General features: G+C 37.3%; 1 protein-coding gene across 2 annotated transcripts in view; it reads left to right on the forward strand.

Annotated features, from left to right (window-relative positions):
• Positions 1 to 24,735, forward strand: part of asic4a (acid-sensing (proton-gated) ion channel family member 4a) — a 127,010-nt gene extending 102,275 nt beyond the window's left edge. The window contains exons 3-12 of one of the 2 annotated variants that reach the window (XM_057335298.1): positions 7,777 to 7,921; positions 8,162 to 8,289; positions 11,000 to 11,153; positions 12,138 to 12,191; positions 17,543 to 17,696; positions 18,254 to 18,345; positions 19,515 to 19,594; positions 19,850 to 19,969; positions 20,819 to 20,851; positions 21,006 to 24,735. In XM_057335298.1, the coding sequence (XP_057191281.1) occupies positions 7,777 to 7,921; positions 8,162 to 8,289; positions 11,000 to 11,153; positions 12,138 to 12,191; positions 17,543 to 17,696; positions 18,254 to 18,345; positions 19,515 to 19,594; positions 19,850 to 19,969; positions 20,819 to 20,851; positions 21,006 to 21,122 (1,077 nt within the window). In that variant the 3' untranslated portion in view covers positions 21,123 to 24,735. The remainder of the gene's footprint in view (positions 1 to 7,776; positions 7,922 to 8,161; positions 8,290 to 10,999; positions 11,154 to 12,137; positions 12,192 to 17,542; positions 17,697 to 18,253; positions 18,346 to 19,514; positions 19,595 to 19,849; positions 19,970 to 20,818; positions 20,852 to 21,005) is intronic. The other variant, XM_057335299.1, reaches the window with a different exon arrangement.
• Positions 24,736 to 26,196: the final 1,461 nt, after the last annotated feature.

The following is a 26,196-nucleotide window of genomic DNA, read 5'->3' on the forward strand; positions in this document are numbered from 1 at the left end:
TTCCACAGGATTTCCGGGAGGACTACAGAGGATGTTTCGGACTGCTGAGAAGATCATTGGTGCTCCCCTGCCCACCCTCCAAGAACTGTATACATCCAGAGTGAGGAAAAGGGCTCAGAAAATCACCCTGGACCTCTCACATCCAAGCCATCATCTCTTCACAATGCTGCCGTCTGGTTGGCGCTACAGAGCACTGAGCACCAAAACAACCAGACACAAAAACAGCTTCTTCCCTCAGGCCATCTATCTCTTGAACATTTAAATGTTTTTACACACCGTGCAATTAATAACTCTGTGCAATAATAATTAAGTGCAATATTAATTATATCTTCCAGATAATACACTATCTATTTTTATACAACTTTTTCTGTAAATTATATTTCATTCATTCTGCTGTATATAGCACATACCTTGTACTACAATAGTCTATTCTTATTTTTTACTTGTACATATTTACATACATACATAGCTTTACACTCTCTATATCTTTATCTTATGTTTATTGTATTGTATTTCTTAATTTTTTGTACCCATAGGCCATTATTTAAATCATTGTGTACTGTATTCTATTGTGTTATGGTCTCTGTGTACTGTTGTTGCTGTTTCTGTGTTCTGGGTGCTCCTGTCACCAAAACAAATTCCTTGTATGTGCAAACATACTTGGCAATAAATCTCTTTCTGATTCTGATTCTGAGACGTGTGTGTCGCGTTCTTTAACGGTCCGCCGGGAAACAAAACAAAGCGGTCCGATCGAATTAGAAAGCTTTCGTGTTACATCAGTGACAATGAGCGTTCATCAAGACCGACTAAACGCTGCTTTTTTTAAAGTATGCGAGGTTCATAGTATAGATTCTTTAAAAGACGTCCAAGAGTTTTGTTTGAGGTACTTAGTGGAGTCTAAAAGAGATGTTTTGACGTGTTTGCCGACTGGATATGGCAAAAGTCTTATCTTTCAAGCCTTGGCCGACCGTCTCCCAGAATTTGGAGGGGTACCATAGAGATACAATTTTGCTTGTTGTTTGCCCTCTCACATCTATTATGGAAGATCAAGTAAAATACCTCACAACGAGAAGGGGATATCCGCCGCATATGCGGGCCAAGATGAAAGAACAGACGCTGACATAGCAGTTGGACGGTTTAGTCTTGTGTTTGGTTCTCCATAACTGCTTGTTGGAGTTAAAAAGTGGAGAGATATGCTCCAAACAAATGTTTACCGGGAACGTCTTATTGGCATGGCTGTCGACGAAGTGCACACCGTTGTACAATGGTAAGTAATGCTATTGTTATCTGCCAGGTAGGTTTCTTGTATTTTCTGTTTTAATGCATAAAACTTACTAAACAGCTGTTTTATGCTTACATTAGTTTGCTTTAGTTACGTGTATTTACATGTGTGTTTAAGCCGGTGCTCTAGCAGACTGAAGCGCCATTGTAAAAGTAAATTTGGAGACGATCGTGAATGACTGATTTACTAGTTGCACATCGGTCTGTAATTGTGGGGACATTTCCACGCCACTAAACTTGACGCAGCACAAAACTATACTGGATTGGTAGCTTCACCTGTCAGTCATGTTGTCTTTTGGGCGGGCCTTGACCAATAAAAGCGGCCAAAGTTAAATGTCTGGCTACGCGAGACTATCACACCAGTGACTTTAGGTTTAGGGGTGGGGTGGGGTTAGGGGAGGGGCTTCAGTATGGCGTTTTTCTAATAATCGTACACTTTTGTACGATTCACATCTTAAAAATACATACGAATTAACTACCTCGTAAAATAGTTATGAATTTCCACGAGATCAGGCTGGTTATAGCCCTACATTTGACCAAACAACTATGTTTAGGGCTAGAGCTGGGCGGAATGAGGGAATATTCCGTTACCGCGGAATAAAATGTCAACCGTAAGAGATTTTTCTATTCCGTGTATTCCGCGGAATGTAAATAAGTAGGCGTGGTTAACTCGGTGCTCTGCAAATTAGGCGCTATTCTGAAAAAAAACTACTGAATTAATCCACCCAAATGAACGTATCAAACATTCTTTTGACCTTCTTTCAGTCTGTAGTTTAGTGATCCGCTCCAGTCCGGCGCTTCTCTCACCAGCAGTGCTCGTGCAGGGATCTGCGCCAGCATTTAAAAAAGCTCATTCTCAACACGTATTTCAGAAGTCAGGTTGTTTTGAAAACCTGTTAATAGTTTTATAAAGTTTAACTTCAGGCGAGCCAAGGTGAAACTTGCGTTGAAATGCGCGATGATGCTCGCGAGCGCGTGCACGAGCGCTTTGATGTGACACGCTTCTGACCCCCATGAACACCAGTTTATAACACTAGTCATACTGTACTCTCATTGTTTTGTGCATATTCATACTTTACTGTTATATATGTTGTCTATCTTCCTACTGTATACATATGATATAGCCAGAAGGTAAATATGAATAAATAATACAACTGATTATCAGAACTCAATTTGATATCTTTAGTACATTTTTCATAACTTGCCTACATTTTAACTATGGTGAGCATTTAAATGAACTGTAATGAATAAATTAGTTAAATCAATCTAAGAAAAATGAGGTATAAAATATAGAATTTTAATGGGAGATTGTTTCATGAAATATATCGTTACCATGAAATAAAATTACTCATTCCGTGAAATAGATTTTTGGCCATTCCGCCCACCTCTATTTAGGGCTAATGATTGATTATAAATTATAAAACCTCATCCCTTTAAAAACCTGTGAGGCAGTTAGCTGACATCCTTCAAACACCAGTGCTGACATTTTAACCCTCTTTTACACAGCCTTTAGAGAAGCTTACAGACCGCATGTTAAGAAACTGAATTTCTCGTGTAGCTTCCCAGGATAATTGAAGAACGCCGAGCGGTGGATTTCGACAGATGCCTGCTGTAAATGAGAGGTTCTGGGTTTCACCTAATCTTGATGCAGAAATCCAGTGCATCAAAAGACAGCTAAAGACGCATCAAACTGAGTGGAAGGCTAGAAACAAAACAATTTGGAGAGAAAATGCTCACTGAGGACAGCTAATGGCCAGACATTAAGCCCAATTAAGTTGAGTGTTAGTGGAAAGGGAAGATTTATGCAAATGCTTGGCAGTCTGGCATTTCTTCAACAGAGGTATAGCAGCTGAAAGCTGCCGTGTTAGTGGTCCTCTGTGAAAGGGTTTTAAAGGTAAGCAAATATTGTATTTGCCAAATAAAATTACTCTTTTCTCATACGTTTCTGTAATTTCAGCAAATTCCTTACATTCAGGTTTTGGAGGTGATGCAATGGTTTACTATTGCAATGCAACAGATTTTCTGTTTATTAATGTGCCTTAAAAGCACTCTATTTACATGAGCATTATATACAAATATGCAATATTATCAGTTAGTGGTGGCATTTTTGTATATTAATCTTAGACAGATACATATTTTAAGAAAAAAAATCTAAATGGCCATAACTCATCAGGCAAAGCCTGTTTTTGTGCACCTGGGGGATTTATTAACACACAACACTCTTAAACAGACTAAAGGGCTCGGCATATGATGATATTGATATTATATTATACTTTATTGTCAGACAAGTCTGAAATTTGCTTTGCATGACATACCATATTTGCACAAAAGTTGACATTTACAGAAACAATAGACAATACACAGCAATCTTGACAGGACATTAACAAACAATTACACCATTTACCAGTGCCTTCACATCGTCGCATACATTTCCATTACAGTTCCATCCTAAACCCTCATTTTTTTACCTAGATATCTTGTTCAACTCTGATATTGCTTGGTGTACAAATTAGTGTTTAAACCTCAGTCTGTTAAACCTGGGGACTCTGTATCTCCTATTTGATGGTAATAGTTCAAATTCCCTATGTAGGACATGATTAGAATTAGAGACTATGTTGTTTGCTAGTCTTACCAAGTTGTTATGATAAGCTGAATCATATAACTTTTCTAAGGGCTCGCCAACATTTTTTGGACAGCATGCTCATAATCACAGATCTAAAGAATAGCAAGAGAATCTATCTTCTTACTCGAAAGGACTTAAAACGTCGAAGGAAGTAGCTTCTTTGCCTTGTTCTGTTGCATAGAGTCTCAATATGATCTTTCCAGGATAGTTGATAATCAATCATTACCCCTAAGTACTTGTACGTTTTAACCTGTTTAACTCTTTCCTTCTGAATAACAATGTGTGATGGGTGAGTATTGTACATAGAGCCAAAACTGATCTCTTCAGTTTTACTGGTGTTGATGACAAGTTTATTTCTTTCACACCAGTCTACCAGCTTAGACACGCCTTTTGATGTAACCCATTAATGTCTGAATCATTCCACACAGATATAAACACCGTGTCATCAGAATATTTCAAAACATATAGTCCAGTCGAATTGCGCTTTCGTTCTGCGTTTGGGGGTAAAACGAAGCTCGAAAACGTTGAGAGACGGTATTGTGTTTTCGAACAATCCAACACCCCTTTGTTTCTGGAGGCGGGGTTTACATGACGTATACAGTATGCAAATAGCCTCTGTGCACGTGGCCACACAAACAACACACTCATCTATTACGTAATGGCCATGGACCAATGGTGGCTCGAGGGTGTTTACCGGCCAACACGAACTTTCCCGGAGTGTTCTGTTTGGTTTGCTGCTGCAAACTAGTGAAAAGAATTGTCGTTTGGACCAGATTTTGTTCGAAATTGGGTCACAGATGGTTGTTTTTAGATTTCGAATGTAGTATGCCGAGCCCTTAAAAGTTGGACTGTTTACCTTTACTGACTTTGGGCGAGATGTTACTGGAGAAAATGGTCCATCAATCAGACCGGCTCTGGGCGCTGGGCTCTAAAGCAGAGAAATGAGGCAGAGGAGATTGTGCCAGCAGCCATTTGCACTGCTGCATGATGGGAAAGCTTCTATTGCCCTTCTGAAACATCATTTGTGAACACAAAAGCCGACTGTTCTCTGAAAGTTGAAGTTGTGAAGCAGAACTGTGGGATGTCTTCTCCATATTTCTTTTCGCACTGGTCTGTACAGTTCCTCTGGTTTCCCATTAGATCAGATTAGAGGTGCAATGGTAACCTAAGCATGTCAATAAACAAGACTGGTTCGATTGTACTTGGACCGCTATCTCTGAGGCTGCTGCGGCAGCAGTGAGCTCTTTTCACATTAATAGCTCATGTCAGTCAAACAGGTAGTTTCACACTATGCATACTGAAAATCCACTTTTGGTGGAAAGCAGTGAACGTTTGGTGTTCTTTCAAGAGTATAATTTTGCAAAAGCTGTACTTTTACTGACTATTTAGCTTATGGCATATGAGTTTCATGAAAATGTATGTATATATTTTATGTGTAGTGTGAATAGAAGTTATTGGAACACTTGGAACAATTGCCTTTGACATTGTTCTTGAAATATGTTCCAAACTGAACCATAAATGTTATCCGTAACACTTTACAATAAGCTTTTATTTGTTAACATTAGCAAATACATTAGCTAACATTAACTGGACATGAACAAAATGCCCTGCTGAAAAAAAACAATAAACCAAATAGAAACCATTATAGAAATTGTTTCCATTAAAATGCTATTATGAACCATTAGCTTTTTCCAATAAAACCATTACAAATTTCCTTTCTGTAGTGTGTTTTGGGCATTATTTTAATGGGATTAATCTGCCAGATAACTTCTGACCAATAGAATCCATCACATGCCAGTAGACACCATTATAGTTTTATAATTAAAACCAAGCAATTCCCATTATAGCAATTAAAATGATAATTAATTATGACATATTACTTAGATAAACATAACACTGATTATGACAGGTTATTTGTCAAGTACCACACATATTGATAATTTTCTTTACCAGTTGCTCCACTTTACATGTTTTCACAGCCCTATGCATCTGTTTGTGTGTCGTCTGTTAGCAGTCTGATAATACAAATTGAAGTTTACATTAATGTGTTCTTTTATCCCATTTGACCACCATCTGCTTATGAAAATAGTGGCTGTCTCCTACTTTAATTACAGCTGTGTGGTGTGCCGGGTCCACAGCTGCAGCTTGCAATTATCACACGCCCATATTGCTCAGAGAGCCCTGCTTTGATTCGCACATAGCCAGCTGAGATCAAACTTCACACACGTGCTGCTAAATGAACAGCCGTGTGTTATATGCCAGTGTGACCCCTCGAAGGCCTTCCTCATCACCAAGAGATTTGGTTTATTTATAACAGCGAATTTTAATGTCTGTCACCATGCTAAAATAAATCATCTTAGGCCAGCATGAACCATGGCCTAGGCTGGTTTATGCTAGTTTTGTGCTGGTGTAGCTGGTGTTTCACCATAGGCATGCTGTGTACCAGTTCCGGTGAAGCTGGTTGAGCAAGGAAGTATGGTTGGTTAGGCTAGTTAAAGTTCTCCGTGCACCGGAAGTCACAATCAGTTTTACTTGCGCCTTTTGACATTATTCCATTTTACGTTCCATGATTTTACTTTTATTTAGTAGGGGGGCGCTGTTACACATCTTCTGAAAAAGTTCCACATCTACAGATCCAAAAACAAGCAAATACTTAATTGTTTGATCATCTTTCTGAATCTGGATCTGGATTATGTCTTTGACAAAAATGCAATTTTCTCACTTTTTTCTCAACCTTTAAGACATTCACGAGTTGATGGAAAGCAAAGACTCTGTTTTTTCTTTTGGCATATGAAATATTGTTGTATTCACACAAAAACATATCCTGACCTGCAGGCCATTAAAGTTTTGTAAATATTATCAAAAATGATGGTGCTGCAATAAAAAAAATATTTTCTGCCTTTGTCTCTAAGCTGTTGGATAATGAAAGCTGTTTAAAATAAAAAAGGTTTTATTTTAGTCATGGTAGTGATTTGAATAGTCCATTTCAATTTTTGAAACTTTTTGACAATGGTTGAATTTATTGGATTTTTTTTCTGCATTCATGGACGCTGGACACCCATTTAAAGTTCTGTTATTACTGTGTCATCTACCTGTCATTCTTGGTGATATATTCCCTCCTAACATTTATTTGTCACCCTTGTTTTTTTGTTCTTGAGTATTTCATTACAGAGTATGTCAGGCAACAGAGGACCTGAATAGTCTTTTAGTCGTTTTTACTTGAAAGGAGACAAGGACTATAAACAATAAATAGCACACTTTTGATTTTTTTAGTGATTGTGTTTTATGGAAGGATAGTTCATATAAGTCCACTTTGAAGAGTTATTGCTTTAGATTCTGTCTTTTCTTATCAATGTTACCCATGTGGAGCAATTATTTTGATGTGATCATTTCACGGTGGAGGCAGAGATATTTCTGAGGATGTGGAAGACTCATATTCCTCTTGTTTGGGGAACAAACACATTGCATGATAATGCAGCTGAGACCGAAACGTCTCACTCTTATATCAAATAAATATGACAGGAATGAGACAGAGTAAACATTGTTTACAATGCCACAGAATACAAATGCCCAGGGTACCGCACTGACATTTTTACTAATGTGTCTTTCATTTTTCATGCGAGCTGCAAAGCTATCTTCTAAGGCTTATGTAAAGAATTGAATGCCTCAAAACTTTGTTTAAAGTGACCTTTTCCCGGATGAGTCATCTTAAAAGAGGTGTCTTAAAAGCCATCGCTTTGAGGGATCAAACGGTTCATCTTTAAATATTAAATCTTAAGGAAACAAAGATTATAGCTTCCAAAGATTCTAGTGCATTTGTTTTCCCCCTCCCTCATGCTGACTCATTTTTAATGATGCCTCTTTTCTCGCAGGTTTACACAAGGTACGGAAAATGTTATACTTTCAATGGGAACAAAACAACGTCCAGGAAGACGAAACAAGGAGGGATGGGAAACGGATTGGAGATTATGCTTGATATCCAACAGGATGAATATCTGCCCATCTGGAAGGAGACAAGTGAGTTATAATACCTGAGAGAGATGATTTGTCCCCAAAAAGTTGCAACGTCAACTCCTATTGTCTGGTTCTCAGCAGCGTGTCTGCACAATCTGTTTAGATAAACATTTCCAAATTCCTGGCTTATTTGTGATGTATTTTTTTCATTTGTATTGATGGAGGGATATATGAGACTACACTTTCACATTTTCGGTCTCTCACCCTCCTCCTGTCCTGTTCATTCGCTCTTGTTTTATGCAGATGAAACGTCTTTAGAGGCAGGAATACGTGTTCAGATCCACAGTCAGGATGAGCCACCGTACATCCATCAGCTGGGCTTTGGAGTTTCTCCGGGATTTCAGACTTTTGTTTCCTGTCAGGAGCAAAGGGTATGAACCTTCATTTTGATCAGCAGTTCTCAAACTTTTAATACTTGGTGGACCTATGATGAAATCACCCACATAAGAATCTTTTGGGTGCCAATTATTGGAAGAAGACTTCTTTGCAATTATAAAACACATTTAGTCAGAGTCAGTAAAGTGCTTGGCAGTTGGAAACCTACCTCCCCTGCCATGAATCACGAATCATGCATATTTAATGTCTGCATCCACTTAAATCTATCTAATTGAATATCGCTAGCTAGTTGAGAACTCATAATACTGTAAGGCTAAGCTACAACCTATCCGCTCAAACTTATCTATCTGCCCGTGACATTAGAACCAGACCAAATTTTGAGAAGCAGGGCGGAGCATATTGCAAACAACAATTAACTGTAATACTGCCCCACATAGGCAAAGTGCAGTAACTACGCAAACACTGGAACTGAGAAAAATGCCTTAATTTAACTTTATTTGTGACTGCAATTTTAACAGTCTCGTTTCTCTGAAACGGTACAAGATTGAACCAGGAGACTTTGTCACAATACAAAACAGATGTCACAAAGCTCATTTCAAGCCTTAAGTCAATTTTGAGTAAATGTTACTACGCTTTGCCTTTGTGGGTCAGAATAGCCCTCGTTAATTTCTGCTCTTTAACTTCTAAAACAGCTAAATATACAATATAATATATAGCCGTGGAAAAAGATTTTAAAATGTACGATGTTTAAAAATGTATTATTTATAGCTATGTGTTTAGGTAAAATTTTCATTTAGGTTAATTGTTTCATTCTGTAAACTACTAACAAATTTTCTCCCAAATTTAAAATAAAAATATTGTTTCTATTTGCAGAAAATAAAAACTGGAGAAATAGGTCAAAATAACTGAAAATATGATTAGGATTAAATTCATATTCACTTTTAAGCAATATAACCGTAATATTTTGTATACATTTTATATGGTATCCTTAAAGATGAGGTAACTCGCAGTTTCTGCCAATCTCATATTTATCTTGAGTATCTATACAGTAGTAGTGCATTTAGTAGTATTTTTTTAGTTTCATCAAATTTATAACAGACAGATACAGCTGTACGATTGCTTCCAGAAAAAGTCGAGCTCCTGGAGCGCAGGAGGGGCGGAACTACAGCACGAGCACACAATACTGTCATGGCTCTGCTTCATTTAGTCATGTTTTTCTTGGTTCTGTAGCAGAGTCATGACAAAGCCTTTGGTTATGTGTGGAGAGAAACATATTATTGTCCTTTTGACAATAATATACTTTCTCTCCAGTGTCTCGTCATTGGCCCCACTCCTCTCGTTTCCTCGTTATCTTTCCCTGAGTGTTTGATGTTCCACACCTGCCCTTGCTCGTTATCCCTCGTTTGTCTTCCCCTATATATACCCTCTTGTTTCTTTGTCTTGTGTTCGTGGATTACGTTGTGTATACGTTGTGTATGGTTTATGTGCCTTGTCCAGTGTTCCTGTTCCCAGCCTTGCCCTTGTTCCGTGAGTCTTGTGTTCTACCCTGTTGTGTTTTGATTTAAGACGTTTGGTCGTGTCCTTTAGTTTAGTTTTGCTATTCTTGTTTTCGTTTTGCCCCCATGTGGGAAGTCTTTTGTTTTATATATTTCTGAGTTCCGTTTTCCCCATTGAGGGTGTTTTTGTTTTGTGTTTCTTGTAAATAAAGTTTTGTTTTTGTTAACCCCTTCACTCCTGCCTGCATTTGGGTTCTCTCCTGCCACACACCCGTGACACAATACATTATCACATTATTCCTGCATAATTGTTGATTCACTTTGTGTTGTTTACATTATGCATGTACATACCGATTGCCAACAAAACATGACTTACCGCGTGCGGTTCATGTCCGGCATCATTTAGCGCTGGGACTGCACCATCTATCAGTTTCAAACGATTTCCAAATCCAGCGTTATATCACCCAAATGCAGTGAGCAAATAAACACAGCTAAACTTCCGTCAGCTGAGTGAAGCGGCATTGATGGGCGTGCTCTTTCTCACGCTGGCTGGTTGACGCGCGAGCGTGCTCTTTCGTTTGCTGGATGATGTGAGCATGCTTTCCCAGCAGAATTGTCTAATAAGGGACTATGAACCCTTGTTACGAAACGGGAATCCGTGTTAGAAAAAAACTTTCCGAAATCTGTACGAACCCTGGCGGAGTGAATCGAGCACAAAAATACTGTTATACGTTCAACTCGTTTTTTTGACAAGTTGACCATGTTAAGCTTGAAAAGCCAGCACGTTTAACAGTGTAAAGAAGTCAGAATGCATGAAATAGCATGTTACCTCCTCTTTAATTTTTCTCACAGTTTTCATGTGTCTTGTCATGCTGTCAGTCTTTCACATTGCTGTTGCATGACTTTATGTCACTCCACTAAGGTTTGATTTTGTTGAAATTCAACAGACACTAGGCTAGAATACCCACAATACATCTAGAATCCTGATTAATTGAACATTGCAATTAAAATTTAGAAAATTTGTGGTCATGCCGTTGTACATGTACATGTACATGTTTGTTCTTTCTTTCTTTCTTTCTTTCTTTTTCTTTCTTTCTTTCTTTCTTTCTTTCTTTCTTTCTTTCTTTCTTTCTTTCTTTCTTTGCGCTTACCTCCTCTTTGGTGTCTGCCTCTCCTCCTACAAACTCTGCCTTTCTCTCTTACACATTATCTAACCTCTCTCTATTTATTTTACTCTCTTTCTCTCTAGTTGACCTACCTGCCCCAGCCTTGGGGGAACTGCCGTTCCACCAATGAGCAGATGATCCCAGGTTATGATACCTACAGTATCAGTGCCTGCCGCCTGCGCTGCGAGACTCTGGAGGTTCTGCGTGAGTGCAAGTGCAGGATGGTGCACATGCCGGGTAACGCAACACCGCCGCATTCATTTCCCGCTCAAGCTAATCAGTGCGCTAATGTATTCCTCTAATTGCTAAAAAACTAAATGAATAAACTTTTCTCATCTAATTTGCTCCAGGCAGCAGAGCCGAAAGCTTAATACAAGTCTCTAAATTAACTTTCTGTCTAGTCACACAATATAAGGAGCTCTATTCGTTCGTTTAGCGACTTGGGGGAAAATTTTGATAATCGTAATATGACAAGCCTCCCTCAAGGAGTGTTATGATAAACCGCCACCTGCTGATTTTTAACGTTCCACTCGAACAGGCTCACAAAGCGCAAAAACGAAATACGATTTTAGAGTATTTATCGTCTCATTTGATGCCCTCTCTCAGAAAACCAACAACCTGTGGACTGAGGGACGTTCTCTGTCCCCAGACACCTCTTTTCTAATTAACTCCACCGCACCTGAGTTGTTATCAGCATGGCTTTTCCGATCGTGTGTGACTGTCGCTGGTCGAGCCCTAATGGAAGCTCTGCTCCTCTGCCTTTTTCCTTTAATGTTTCCAAATCAATCTCCCATAATGCAAATTGAAAAGAGAGGCTGTTCCAGAAGCATTTACTCAAGGCCATTTTCGCTTCTAAAGGTGCCACATATTTTCTCAGACTGGTCGTTCTTTTGATGGATTCGCATGGCGACTTGGACCTCCTGTGGTATTGTGGGTTTTAAGTCTTTCTAACCGCATCTTAGGGAGGGTCTGGATCTGTCCATTTTAGCCGCAATTAGACAGATTGATGGTCATGAGGGAGGCGTAAGAAACCGGAACCCATCTTCAGCAGTCACACGCTGCCCTATATCATTTCAGGATGAATAACAAAGGGGAGCTGTGATTTTAATGCACTGCCTCGTTCTCTGCCTCTCAAGCTTTTTCTTCTTTGGCTGGCCTTGTAAAACCAGTAATCATTTTTGCTTTTGATTGATCAGAGTCATTATGTATTTTGTTTCTCAGGAGATGCCGATATCTGTTCTCCCAGCAAAATCAAATGTGTGGACAAAGCACTTGGTAAGCAAGCATTTTTAATTTTTGCAAACACCCCGGAGTGTAATATCTCTGGAGTTAGTGGCCACAAATAATTAAATACCAGATAAACAGACGTTTTCTGTGTGGTGTGGGGTGGGAGTGATACAGAATTATGCTGGTGATTATTTCGCTTTCATGGGAGCTAGACTCAGTTCATGAATCAGAATGACGTTTCTAACCTGTTCTGCGGAACCTTGACATCCTTTACAGAACAATTATGCTGGAGATCCCTGCGGTGCATTAGCCTCTGATATCCTCATGGTGTTATCGCGCGCTGAAGGTGTCTTGTTCCACTGATTTTATGATGATCGTAAATGGAGCGGCTCATGAAAAGTTGATGATGAGAGATGTATCATTACAATTATGAAAGTCCTTATCTAATAAGCCATAAATTTAATTATCTTCCCTGTCAAAAAGAATCCTGACCCCATTTAATGGGTAGTTGAACTAAATTCAGATGTATCTTCAAAGAATTGCCTGTTCTTACATTCACTGCACTTGCCTTTTCAAATAATATAACTAAACTCAATTATTTTCCTTTATTGGTAACTTTAACTATTTATTTATATTGTATGGTTGAACTGGTTTTTCATCATGCAAATCTACCTATAAAAAAATTACAGATGAGATCTACTCAATAACTCAATTATTTCTTCTAGGCATTAAATGGAGAGCAAATGAAAACCTGCCTGCATTTTAGATATTTCTTCTGAGAAAAAGACCCAGAAATGTCTCCATTTGAGTTTCTTTGCAAGTTTAAATTGAACATGATCACACATACAGTATATCTCATGAAATTTACTCAAATTGAGATCATTTTACCTCTTCAATCTATATTCATTTTACATCTCCATACTCTTTGTGTATTTTAATTTTTAACAATCATCTAATTTGTTTTTGCTTTTTATTCTATAAGTATGGGTGTCACAGTATACCGCTACCGCCAATAACCGTGGTATAAAAACCAACATTATCGATATTGTGTTTATTGTGTCATAAACTATTCAGCATCTATTCAAAATGTTGCTTCAAGAGTTACAGTGGTTACAAACTCTCTCTCTCTCTCTGCCTTGTATTATGAATATGATTTGTTGACCAAATAACAGACAAAACACAAAATTAACAATGAATTTTACTGATGGCATCATTTATTTCTTTAAATAACCTATCCAACAAATACTGTGGAAACATTTGTTTGGATAAGATAAAATGTCACCAAAATCATACCTAAATGAAACAAAACTGACAACTTCATTGAATCTCCTGAGCTATTAAAGATCAACCTCTGTGTATAAAATTTTGCTCTAGGAGGCATCTATGTCCACAAAAAATTACATGTATAATAAAATAAGATATTAATTTAATATACAGTCATGGCCAAAATTGTTGGCACCCCTGAAATTTTTCCAGAAAATCAAGTATTTCTCACAGAAAAGTATTGCATTAACACATGTTTTGCTATACACATGTTTATTCCCTTTGTGTGTATTGGAACAAAACAAAAAAAAGGAGGAAAAAAGCAAATTTGACATAATGTCACACAAAACTCAAAAAATGGGCTGGACAAAATTAATGGCACCCTTTCAAAATTGTGGATAAATAAGATTGTTTCAAGCATGTGATGCTCCTTTAAACTCACCTGGGGCAAGTTACAGGTGTGGGCAATATAAAAATCACACCTGAAAGCAGATAAAAAGGAGAGAAGTTGACTTAGTGTGGCACACACAGACACACAATGCAAAGACTAAGCATGGACAACAGAAAGAGGAGAAGAGAACTGTCTGAGGACTTGAGAACCAAAATTGTGGAAAAATATCAACAATCTCAAGGTTACAAGTCCATCTCCAGAGATCTAGATGTTCCTTTGTCCACAGTGCGCAACGTTATCAAGAAGTTTGCAACCCATGGCACTGTAGCTAATCTCCCTGGACGTGGACGGAAGAGAAAAATTGATGAAAGGTTGCAACGCAGGATAGTCCGTATGGTGGATAAGCAGCCCCAAACAAGTTCCAAAGAAATTCAAGCTGTCCTGCAGGCTCAGGGTGCATCAGTGTCAGCACGAACTATCAGTCGACATTTTAATGAAATGAAACGCTATGGCAGGAGACCCAGGGGGACCCCACTGCTGACACAGAGACATAAAAAAGCAAGATTACAGTTTGCCAAAATGTACTTGAGTAAGCCAAAATCCTTCTGGGAAAACGTCTTGTGGACAGATGAGACCAAGATGGAGCTTTTTGGTAAAGCACATCATTCTACTGTTTACCGAAAATGGAATGAGGCCTACAAAGAAAAGAACACAGTACCTACAGTCAAATATGGTGGAGGTTCAAAGATGTTTTGGGGTTGTTTTGCTGCCTCTGGCACTGGGTGCCTTGACTGTGTGCAAGGCATCATGAAATCTGAGGATTACCAAAGGATTTTGGGTCGCAATGTAGGGCCCAGTGTCAGAAAGCTGGGTTTGCGTCCGAGATCGTTGGTCTTCCAGCAGGACAATGACCCCAAACATACTTCAAAAAGCACCCAGAAATGGATGGCAACAAAGCGCTGGAGAGTTCTGAAGTGGCCAGCAATGAGTCCAGATCTAAATCCCATTGAACACCTGTCGAGAGATCTTAAAATTGCTGTTGGGAAAAGGCGCCCTTCCAATATGAGAGACCTGGAGCAGTTTGCAAAGGAAGAGTGGTCCAAAATTCCGGGTGAGAGGTGTAAGAAGTTTATTGATGGTTATAGGAAGCGATTGATTTCAGTTATTTTTTCCAAAGGGTGTGCAACCAAATATTAAGTTAAGGGTGCCAATAATTTTGTCCAGCCCATTTTTGGAGTTTTGTGTGACATTGTCAAATTTGCTTTTTTCCTCCTTTTTTTTTGTTTTGTTCCAATACACACAAAGGGAATAAACATGTGTATAGCAAAACATGTGTTAATGCAATACTTTTCTGTGAGAAATACTTGATTTTCTGGAAAAATTTCAGGGGTGCCAACAATTTTGGCCATGACTGTATCTTATTGAATTAATAAGATGTTTAATAAATTATATGTTTAATAATGGATTAAACATATCCATTTTTTAGTAGAAATGGGTTAAACAGATTAGTAGGACTAAAAATACTGTATAGTACAGTATTTGGCTGGTTATTCATAAAGAGAGGCAGAATTAGCACTATAGACCACTTTGGAAAACGTAAGCAATTCTGCCCCAGATGCTGGTCCTGTTTCAGGCTTCAACACTACACAAAATACAACCAACAGAACATTTATAACGAAATGAAAATGTTAAAGGAATATCTTTAAGATTTAATTATATAAATAAAAATGAAATCGGAAGTGCTTCTGGACCAATGTTTACATCTTGCAATGTGGTCTATAATAAACAATACAGGAATTTATTACCCGGCTAAAAAGGTTTTGAATGTTTAGTATGTGAAGTGGGGCAGTTGTGGCCTAATGGTTAGAGAGTTGTACTCGTGACCAGAACGTTGCCGGTTTGATTCCCAGGGCCCGGCGGGTAACGACTGAGGTGCCCTTGAGCAGAGGTGGGTAGTACTACATTTACTTCGTTACATTTACTTGAGTAACATTTTGGAAAATATGTACTTTTAAAGTAAAATTAAAAGTGTGTACTTTTACTCTTACTTGAGTAAATTTCTAATAGAAAATCTGTACTTTTACTTCGTTACATAACTTACATTGCGTGACGTTCCTTCGTTCCTTCATTTTAAAATATCCATTATAAAATGCGTTGTTTATTTCAAGGTTGTCGTCTCTTTTTACGGGCATTCCCGAGTGATCGGTTCTTTTGAGTCGATTTCTTTGAAAGCATTAATTGAACAATGGGCAAAACCATTTGAATAGGCTAATGAATCAGTTCAAATGAGTTGTTCAGTTCGCAGCACGATCTGAATCATCTGAAGCAGGATTACTCACTCCTCGTAGCGCGAAACTTAAGAACACGCAGAACACAAAGAGCATTGGATGAAGTGGATTTGAATCTATACAATCAAAACTGCAAATGTGTCATATTGTTTGACAGCAATGATAAATGCCCGCCATATGCGCGCACCCGCGCGACCTGTTCGTCAGACACAGCAACATGCGCTTTACCTGTCAGACACAGAGACGTGGGCTTGCAGAAATATACATTTGAAGAACAGAAGGAAGAAAACTTGTTGATGGGCGTGTGGTTCACTGTTTACTGTTTGTTTACAAGTAAGAGCGTTTCACAACACACACGTGACACAACATGAGAAAACACGAGCTTTGTTCAAAAATGTGTATTTCATTTAGAGAGCACTGCAGATGTTCTAGGTCATCTTAGGAAATGCTCTGAGTTTATTTAATGCTTTAGTTTGACATGGTCTATTATTCTAAATAAGTTGTGTAAACTACATTGACATCAGGACTAGATGAAATTTACAGAAATGCTTGTCTCTTCTGTGTTTGTCTATTCTTTAGTCTCTCTAGTATATTGCAAAGATATCTGCTTATGATAATTAAAAATATTGATTAAAATGTAATATTAAAATATTGGCGTTAATATTAATTTTATGTAGTAGGCCTATATAATCAGATACAAAGTAACTAAGTAACTATCTACTTGAGTAGTTTTTTCATTGCATACTTTTTTACTTTTACTCAAGTAATTTTTAGAATAGTGACTTTTACTTTTACTTGAGTAACAATTTCTCTAGTTACTTGTACTTTTACTTGAGTAAAGATTTTTGCTACTCTACCCACCTCTGCCCTTGAGCAAGGCACCTTACCCCTACTTGCTCCCCGGGCGCTGCAGTGATAGCTGCCCACTGCTCCGGGTGTACGTGTGTTCACGACTTGCTGTGCGTGTGTTCACTACTCACTGGATGGGTTAAATGTAGAGATCACATTTCGGCTATGGGTCACCATATCTGACAAATAGGTCACTTTCTTTCTAATTTCTCTTTCTAAAGTTTTGTTTATGAATGAAAAATATTACTAGCATGATGGCATTTGTACTTTAAATATTTGAGTGAATATCAGCTAAACATTTGATTCAATCTGTGTACATCCTCTCAGGGGAGGTTTGTGTGATTTTGTGTATGTGTGCTCTCTTCTGGATGCCCTTCAGAAACCAAATTAAATCTGAACAACATGCTGAGTGAGTTTCCAGCATCTTATGAATGATTATTTAGCGCTAGTGTTATCTCTCCACATTAGTTTGATGAATGAAGAATATGTGTGCAGGTGTGGGCCAGAGCACCTGCTCTCTCACACAGACACATGCTCACTGTTCTCTTACAGCTTCTCCTCCTCCTACTCTAATCTGATGTTGTTTGCCTCTTCTCTGTGCGTTTCAGCACTCTTACAGAAAAGTTCAGGTGACACGTGTGCCTGTGAAACTCCCTGTAACCTGACACGTTATGGCAAAGAGCTTTCCATGGTGAAAATCCCCAGCAGGGGCTCTGCTCGCTACCTATCCAGAAAATACGACAAGTCAGAAGACTACATCAGGTCTGTCAATCTTTCCACCATAAGTACAAATTGTGACGTGATAACATTATGTACTGAGTGAGCATAATAATTTATTCAGTGGGATTCAAAGACCACTAGTGAAAAAAATATTTTGTATTTTGATGCAAATGTTACTATTACAAACACAAAAGAAGATTTTTGAAGAATGTTGGTGACCAAACCATTTGAGACCACATTGACTCACATTGTTTGGACACGAAACCACTGAAACATTTGTCAAGTATTTGTTTATATATTCTGTATATTTATGTCATATACAGGTTTTGAATGACATGAGAGTGAATAAATGATGACAGAATTAGTATTTTATTGGTGAACTATACCTTTAACATCGCCAATGTGATAAGAAATAGAATAGAATCTTAAACATTTCTTATTCATTGATAATACTTTTTGTTTAAATATGTTTGTTTTGAGGTTACATTTTGAAGAGTTCGGTGTTGTCTTTAAATTTGATTAAATGCAGTATTTATATTAATGTATATTAAATAGAACTTTCTGCTTAACTAAGTCTTGCTTTTTTTCATTTGTTGTAGAGACAACTTTCTTGTTTTGGACATATTCTTTGAAGCTCTAAATTATGAAACAATAGAACAGAAAAAAGCATATGACGTTGCAGGATTATTAGGTGGGTATCCCTTTACAGAACAAAAATATATGGAAATATACTGCAAAATATATTACGATATATTACATAATACATTTCCATATATTGGAAGCTGGTGCTAATATTTTTCAATATACAGCAATATATGCATTGACAATATATGGCTATATATTGAACATATACATGTATTTAGAAACGAAAAATAAATCTAATATTCATCACATTTGATCTTTTATTGAGTATATATTGCACATAGATGTTCCCATAAAAATGTGATTGTTTATTATACACATATATGGACACATTCACAGGATGAGTTAAAGCAGGTTTCTAGTTCCCAGCATGCTTTGCTTCTGACTGCTAAAGGAGAGTAAACATTTAAATGTAGGCGTTATTTCATGTCTTTTTGCTGAATATTAATATAGTGGGAGATCTGTTAGTGTTTATTGTTGTATTACTTTGAAATTTAGAAGGGTTTCTAATATGTGTAAATTTGTAGGGATACCGTGGTGTTGAAGAGTAGAGCCTGTGGTTAGGATAACGATTGGCCAAACATCATTAGGATTATATATTACTTTATTTAAAAAGTAATGGCTGTGCGCTTTTCAGTGCAGTGATTGTCTTTTCACTAAGTGCTTTAGTATCAGCAGGTGTGCTTATGCGATTGTAAACTAGCTATGTTTTAAAATATTAAACATGTATATTGTAAATGGTTGTTAAACATAAGAAATATATATTTATATGTATATGTGTGTGTGTGTGTACTGTATATATGGCATGAGTAAATATATTATGGTCAATATATTTTTACACATCCAGTACCATATCTTATCACATGTACATCAATATATTATAAAGTATATTACTGATTATAAAATTACATATATTGTGACATATAAGTAAATATATTGTCATATATTTTTCAATATATGAAAAGCGGCAATTCCTTATGTATTATTCAATATATTGTAATATATTTACACAATATATTATTATTTATATTTTCTAATAAACCATTATGTCATTTAATATATTTTTAATTCATATATTAGGAAATATATTTAATTTACGTAAGGGTTATAGTAAATATACAGCTCAAAAGCATGGAAAGTGGTAAGATCTGTATTCTAGACCTTGATTTAACTGTATGTACTGCATGCAAACTATTGTTTTATCTGTATTATTTTCAGGGGACATTGGTGGGCAGATGGGTCTTTTTATAGGGGCCAGTGTTCTTACCATCTTGGAGATTCTGGACTACGTATATGAGGTACCCTTGTTTTGTCTTATCCCTTTGCGTCTATTCAGCATGCATTTATATTTAACCAGTAGTTCTGCATGCAGCGCTGCAGTGTCTTTATTCTCTTTCAACACTCTAAAGAGTGCTTTTTGACTCATAAGAGCAGATACTATGAGGTCAGCCATCTGAGCTGAGCAGCTGAAGAGCTGAGGCTGCAGAACTCACTTTATACCCCTCATTTGTCCTTCTTTTCCTTCTGCCCTTTTCCCCTTCTCGCTTTCTTAGGTGATTAAACACAGACTGGAGCGTTTGCTCAGGCCACAGCGAGAAGAGAAGAAACACACCCAACAGCAACAACAGGCCAGCACAGTCGCCACAGTAAACCTCGAGGAAATGAAATCTAAAGTGAGGAACATGTAAATTTCCTAACAACAGTGCAAAAAACATCACAGATCAAATCTGTGAATAGCAACAAAGTACAAATGGAAATAAAACATTAACGTATATTTTTTTCATTTAAAAAAGACTTTGCATTCAAAGGAAATGTAGCCGTATACATGTGGTCATTTTTCAGTGAACTAGGCCTCTAAAACATAAACTGGTGACTTTGTCATTATATTGTTGTTGAATCATTTTCTGGAAGCAGCAAGGCAAGCTACTCAAGGCTGGGTTTTCAGATGATTTTGCTCAAACTGTAGTAAAGTCCTTCCCAGACAAGAACATAGTGCCAAGATCCAGCCTACATCTGGCCCACATGGAATCCACACATACCCAATTTGGGTAATACTTTTGCTGTCTGGGTCACTTTTTGCATTATCACATTTTTGTAAGCCATTTTATTCACAACAGAACTGTAAGATGTGAGAATTAAAGGGGTCATATGGCGCGAATATGTGTTTTTCTGTGTCTTTGGTGTGTTATAAGTTGCCATTAGACACGTAAAATTGTCGGAACAAAAGATGCATTCTATCTAAAAGCGACTGCTCACCCAGACCTGCCTGAAACGCCCCGTGTAACCACACCCCCACATGATAAGATTTGACTAAGACCACAGAAATGTATATGCAAGTAAGGTGGGCGTACCTGTTAGCACAATTTCTTTGGATCATGATGTTCCAAATATGGTAAGAGGCGTTACATTTCCGTCACATGCTTGCAGTATTCGACCAATCAGTACACACTGGTTAACTGGCCAATCATAGCACACCTCGCTTTTCAGAGTGATGAGCTTTGTAAAAAATCTGTGCGTTTCAGAGAGGCGGAGCAAAGGAGATACAAACATGCACGGTATGTGGAAAATACAGCGTTTTTAAACCTTAAATCGTGTATACACATTGCATTACATCTAAAACAAACGATAATATTTGTTTTAGCTGTGTCATTTGATGCCTTTAAAAACTAATCAATGTAGAAAGCATCTGACTCTCATTGTTCCTGTCAGGATTCCGGAGAGATGAGTCGGAGTCACTCGGAGGGAGCTTACGCGAACACAGTCCTCCCAAATCACCATCATCAGCACCGTACCCATCACAGAGTGTTTGAAGACTTTGCCTGCTAGGAATCTGTCCGGCAGGTCTAGTGCTGTTGACAACTACAGAAAGAGTCTCTCTGTGCTGAGTTTGGGCTCATTGATAGACCCTCAAATCTCAGTGCTGATCTCTATTGCTGTCATCAGTTAAAGCTACAGCCAAAGTCGAACTCTAAACTTTTGCTTCTGACTGAACGCAGTCACGGATTGGACACCCCATTGCGGTCCAGCAAGAAGACCCATCAGACACCCATTCCTCTACCCCTCCTCTCACCGGAAGTCACTGGCAAATCTCAGATTTCTACACCGAATACTTTGATATTGGCCATCTAAAATATCATCAAGGCATAGACTGCATGACATCTAGATGTCTACTTTATAATTCAGATCCTGTTTGAAGCATTATATTCTCTCTATGTCAACTGTTAGAGTTTTATTCAGTGAATTCTCATCTTGTGAAATATTATAATTCAGATAAATCGACAACTGTAAATTATGTATTTGAATCATGACTATCAACCCTTAGAATCCAGAGGGTCTGAACAATAGCTTTACTCTGGAATACTCATAAAGTAAATCATGAGAAAGGTGTAGAATTGTGTGTGTCAGAAAAGTTAAGTATATCCAATTATTATTGGGTATGTCTGGTAAATGTTTTCTTTATCTCAAATGATTTACGATTCATTTAACTTAAGTATATTGAATAGTCCACTCATTTTGTAACGTTATTTATAGAGACGTAATGTGTGAGTGGTAATGGATATCATTAGCAGCAACAACATAATCGTTTGTAAGGTTACTTCCTGTTGGAGAGCAGAATGTGTAGTGCAGCCCAGCAAGCCCAGATGACATTTTGGTAACCATATGGAAAATGTTCATTTCAACCATTGGTTGATGGATTCACTTTTCCAGACCTCCCGAAAGTGTTTAATAAAACAGACCGTATGTTGCTGCTTTCACTTATGAATGAGACGGAGTTAAATGGCCCCACGGAGAATGATAAAGTGTGTTTGCTCAGCACACTTTCAAACTACGAGTAATCTCATGCTACACAATATACAGTATGGTGGTTGTTTGAAAGGTGGTTGATTGGGTTTTCTCTGTATTCTTAGCTGTGAGGTCTAGCAGTAACTCTGACAAAGAGCCAAGTGTGAAAAGCATTTTGTTTAGAAGCCAACGTCTTTTATGGTGTGATATTAAGCAAGCGCTAATACAACTTTCCATTTTAGCTGCAGGTATAATCATAAGGTCAACTAATTCCAGAAATGCATTTGTGGTTTCCAAATATGGCTAATATTACCATGAGTCAACTGTGTAGCACCCCTCAATTCTTTGCATGGTCACAGCAACCATTACAAACATTTACAATGGTTGCACTTTTTTTTTTATTAAGAAAAGAAGCAAAGCCTACCACTGGAGTGAAAAAATACTTTTTAATCAATTCTGGAAATGGTATGTTTGTGTGATTCATGTTTGAATATGTTGAATATGTTGATATTAGATTAATAGATGTTCTAAAGTATATGTAAGATTTTATGATTTAAAGCAAGAATCAGTAATATAAACATATATATGTAAATTCCTTTATTACTTAAAGTGCAATATCAGTTTCTCCTATACTTGAACCCTTTCCCATATTAAATGATGTATTTCACAAGATTTATAAGTCGCAGTGACGCATATAGATACAAATCCGCTATAGATTAGTTTCTTTCTTGGTTAGATACAATCAGCAAGAAAGCTTTTGCATATTGATGTCCATACATTTTTCAGAGTGCATCTCATTTTTGTATACCAAAACCACGCACAGAGTCCATCCATATAAAAGTAATCATGGCTAATATGGGCTTTTAATATTCATAAAACTATCAAAGTGACATTTTTAAAGGTTCCCCGTCCGAGTCTTGATGGCACCCCGAGCCAGTTATGCATAATAATACAGTTTACTGTCATAAATAACTCTGCTCTCAGCAGTGAATGCAGAATAGCATACCAGTGCATGTTAAAGAATTGCGGTGGAACAAATCACTCAGATTTGATTTGGCATTATCTGTCAACCTCACGCACTCGTGCAGTTGTGTATTTCTGCACTTGCGGCCTATCTCTCGTGCGCAGAAGGAATTCCTCCGAATGTTAAAATGCAAACAAGCGTCTGCACAACTCACAGGTCCTGAAGAAGAAGCTGACTATCTTTCATACTCCCTTGCATTAGTACAAAAAACTGTTTTTCAAAAGAGTACTTGACAGCAATTTTGTGATTTAGGGGAAGACCTATATCAAAGAGAATGTATATGTTTGTCTTTAAAATTGCACTACCTGACAAAGCGCTCGGTTACGAAGGTTTTGCTTTTACAATAATTTTAATTGCAGTTATAATTAATATTCAACATTCTGACCTTTAAGCACCGTTCAGCTCTATATGTGTATTTCTTAAACCGTTACGCAGCTTTAACTTAAACTATTCTAGTGCTATTCATATCCGCTCGTTTTTCGCGGCCGAACCACCATTTAGCTACACGTGGGGGCCATAAAATGAGCAGCATACAGAGTAAACAGACTGTTGAGATTTCCACACGATTAAAGGCATCAGGACTAATCAGGCTTATTACCCATTACACTCCAGAGCCTAATGGACTGTGCACAAGACTACAGAGAACACATAAAACAATTTGTACAACGGTCTGCTGTTATGACCGTGGTTTCCGTTAGGACACATTTTATAAATGTAACAATGGTACGTACTGCAGTCCAATAATAAATCTTGATGAATTAATCGCTTTGCCTCTGTTCATTTCACAGTAATGAGTTCTTTTGACGGCTTTCAATTCTACAGAGTCATTAAGACATCTTGAAAGAATGTTCGGGGTTTAAGACAAGGTACTGTAAACTCTATTTATATAAAATCAATTAGCACAGAATATTTGACTTGTCCCTCATTCTATAAAATAAGCAATTACTTCAAAAAAATTATAAGAACAGTGTTATGAAACATTTTGCTTTTGTAACAATACTGCCATACTGGTTCCCTCGACCAAAAGCCTATTTGAATTTTTCCTTAACTTTTGGAGGATTGCAAAATATATACTCTGCGTACAAAAAAATATACAAAGGTTAATGATATTTACACGTTTTGTCTTTCAAGATAATCTTTAACGCAACATGTGTTACTTTTGAAGACTGAATACAATCAGAAAAAAAGCTAAAGCTAACATGAGGCTATAAACAAGACTACACTACGGGTGCTCAATATAAACGTGCCACCACAAGTCTTCGACAACTCTTTCAAACTTTATTAATAACGTGTTCACTGTTAAGTAATTATTCAGTCACAATTTTTGAGATTTGTGTCCATGTTGCATTATTTGTGAAATGTATATGCACAATGACAGTTGCTTTCATAAAGTTGTTAGCAACCGCTGTTTTTAAAACACAATAAAGCGGGTTATAACTGATGTGTTTCATGTCATAGATTAAAACGTGAAAATATTTAGAAGTTTTGCTAACCACATACCTCAGGCTATTTATCAAAAACCCATTAAAAAAACGCATAGACTTTGGGGCGATGGAACTGGAAGTCTTAAAATGCTAACTCGCTTCTGGGGTATGCAAAAGAAAATATGTGAGCCATGCGGTACTCTATTAACTGTTTTCCTTGCCAGTGTTGTTTTAAAAGATTCAGATCAGAATGATGACACAAACATACACAGAGTATTTTGTTTTTGGATCTGTTTATACTGTCATGTTTTATAAGGTGGGTAACAGTGCCACATGCATTGCATTATAGCGGAAACACAGATTGCCGTAAAATCTCATTTTCGGTGGGTAAATTGTCTCTTAAATGACAGATAACTTTTAAATGTCTCGTCATGTCTCTTTAAAAATGTAAGTTGATAGTTTCTGATAAAGGTAATTTAAGCCGCCAAATTGCTAATAATCCCCACTTGGACTCGTAAATATAATGTTTCATACACATTTTTAGGGTAATTTTCTCTCTTTCTCTTTGTACTGTATTTATCCATTCCATTTTCTGAATTCTTTAAATAAACTTGACATATTTAGCCTTACACCGTGCCGCATCCAGTGTGGACAAAATTTTAAATTATAATGGGTTCTAATGCTTTTCTAATGTCTTTTGTTGCGTCGCGCCCAGTGTAGACACGGCGTAAGTCGTTGGTGTTTTGAAAAACATTCGGTGTTTTGTTGCTGTAAAACTTTTCTGGAGCTTTTATTATTTGGATAATAGGTAAAAAAAATGTTACTTTTGATTCTGTTGAATAAAACTGAATGAAGAAAATATTTAGTATTGTTTAACAATATTTTCTATTAAAAACTATAGTTTAAAATATGTTTTGTTTTAGCATAATTTAAGCAATTTTGGTTCCCCCTTAAAAAAACATCTCTTTTCATTCAAAAAACATTCAATTCGAGCATTATTGCTACAGATAATGCACCAAATAAAGCAAATACAACCTAACATCCATGAATCTTGTACTGAAAGGGTGCGCAATGCCAATGAAACTGATGTATCACAAAACTAAAGTGATAAAAATACTTTAAGTAGTAAGTGCTTTAATGTAATAAAAATGATTTAGGGGTGTAAATTATTGAACATCATTGAGCTGTATAGAATGTACTATAACACAGTGACCCTCTGAGGAAAGGTTCAGATGTTGTGCAACTTTACCAGGATAAAATGTGTATAATTACATACACCTGACTCGTACTTATCCGGGTTCACTGTGTGCCCAAAGACAGTTTGTGTGGTACAGAGGGGGCATATAAATAGAGGTGAACAACCAATAAACTGTGTTCATAAAATGCAGCAAAATTTACAGCCTCTCATTAACAGTGACATTTAATCTAGATCCTATTGGGTAGCCTTTGATTCATGCTGCAATAACCCAAAATATAAATGCCAATGCAAAAGCAATATAGCAGCACATTCAGATCCGGTCCTGGCGGGCCACGGTCCTGCAAAGTTTCAATCCAACCCTGCTCTAATATTAAACCTGCCTAAAAGTTTCAAATAGTCCTAAGAACTTTGATTTGCTGCTTTAGATGTGTTAAAGCTGGAGCCAAAATTTGGTGGATAGTGGCCCTCCAG

This window comes from Triplophysa rosa, linkage group LG6, assembly GCF_024868665.1.
Source record: "Triplophysa rosa linkage group LG6, Trosa_1v2, whole genome shotgun sequence".
Classification (NCBI taxonomy): Eukaryota; Metazoa; Chordata; class Actinopteri; order Cypriniformes; family Nemacheilidae; genus Triplophysa; species Triplophysa rosa.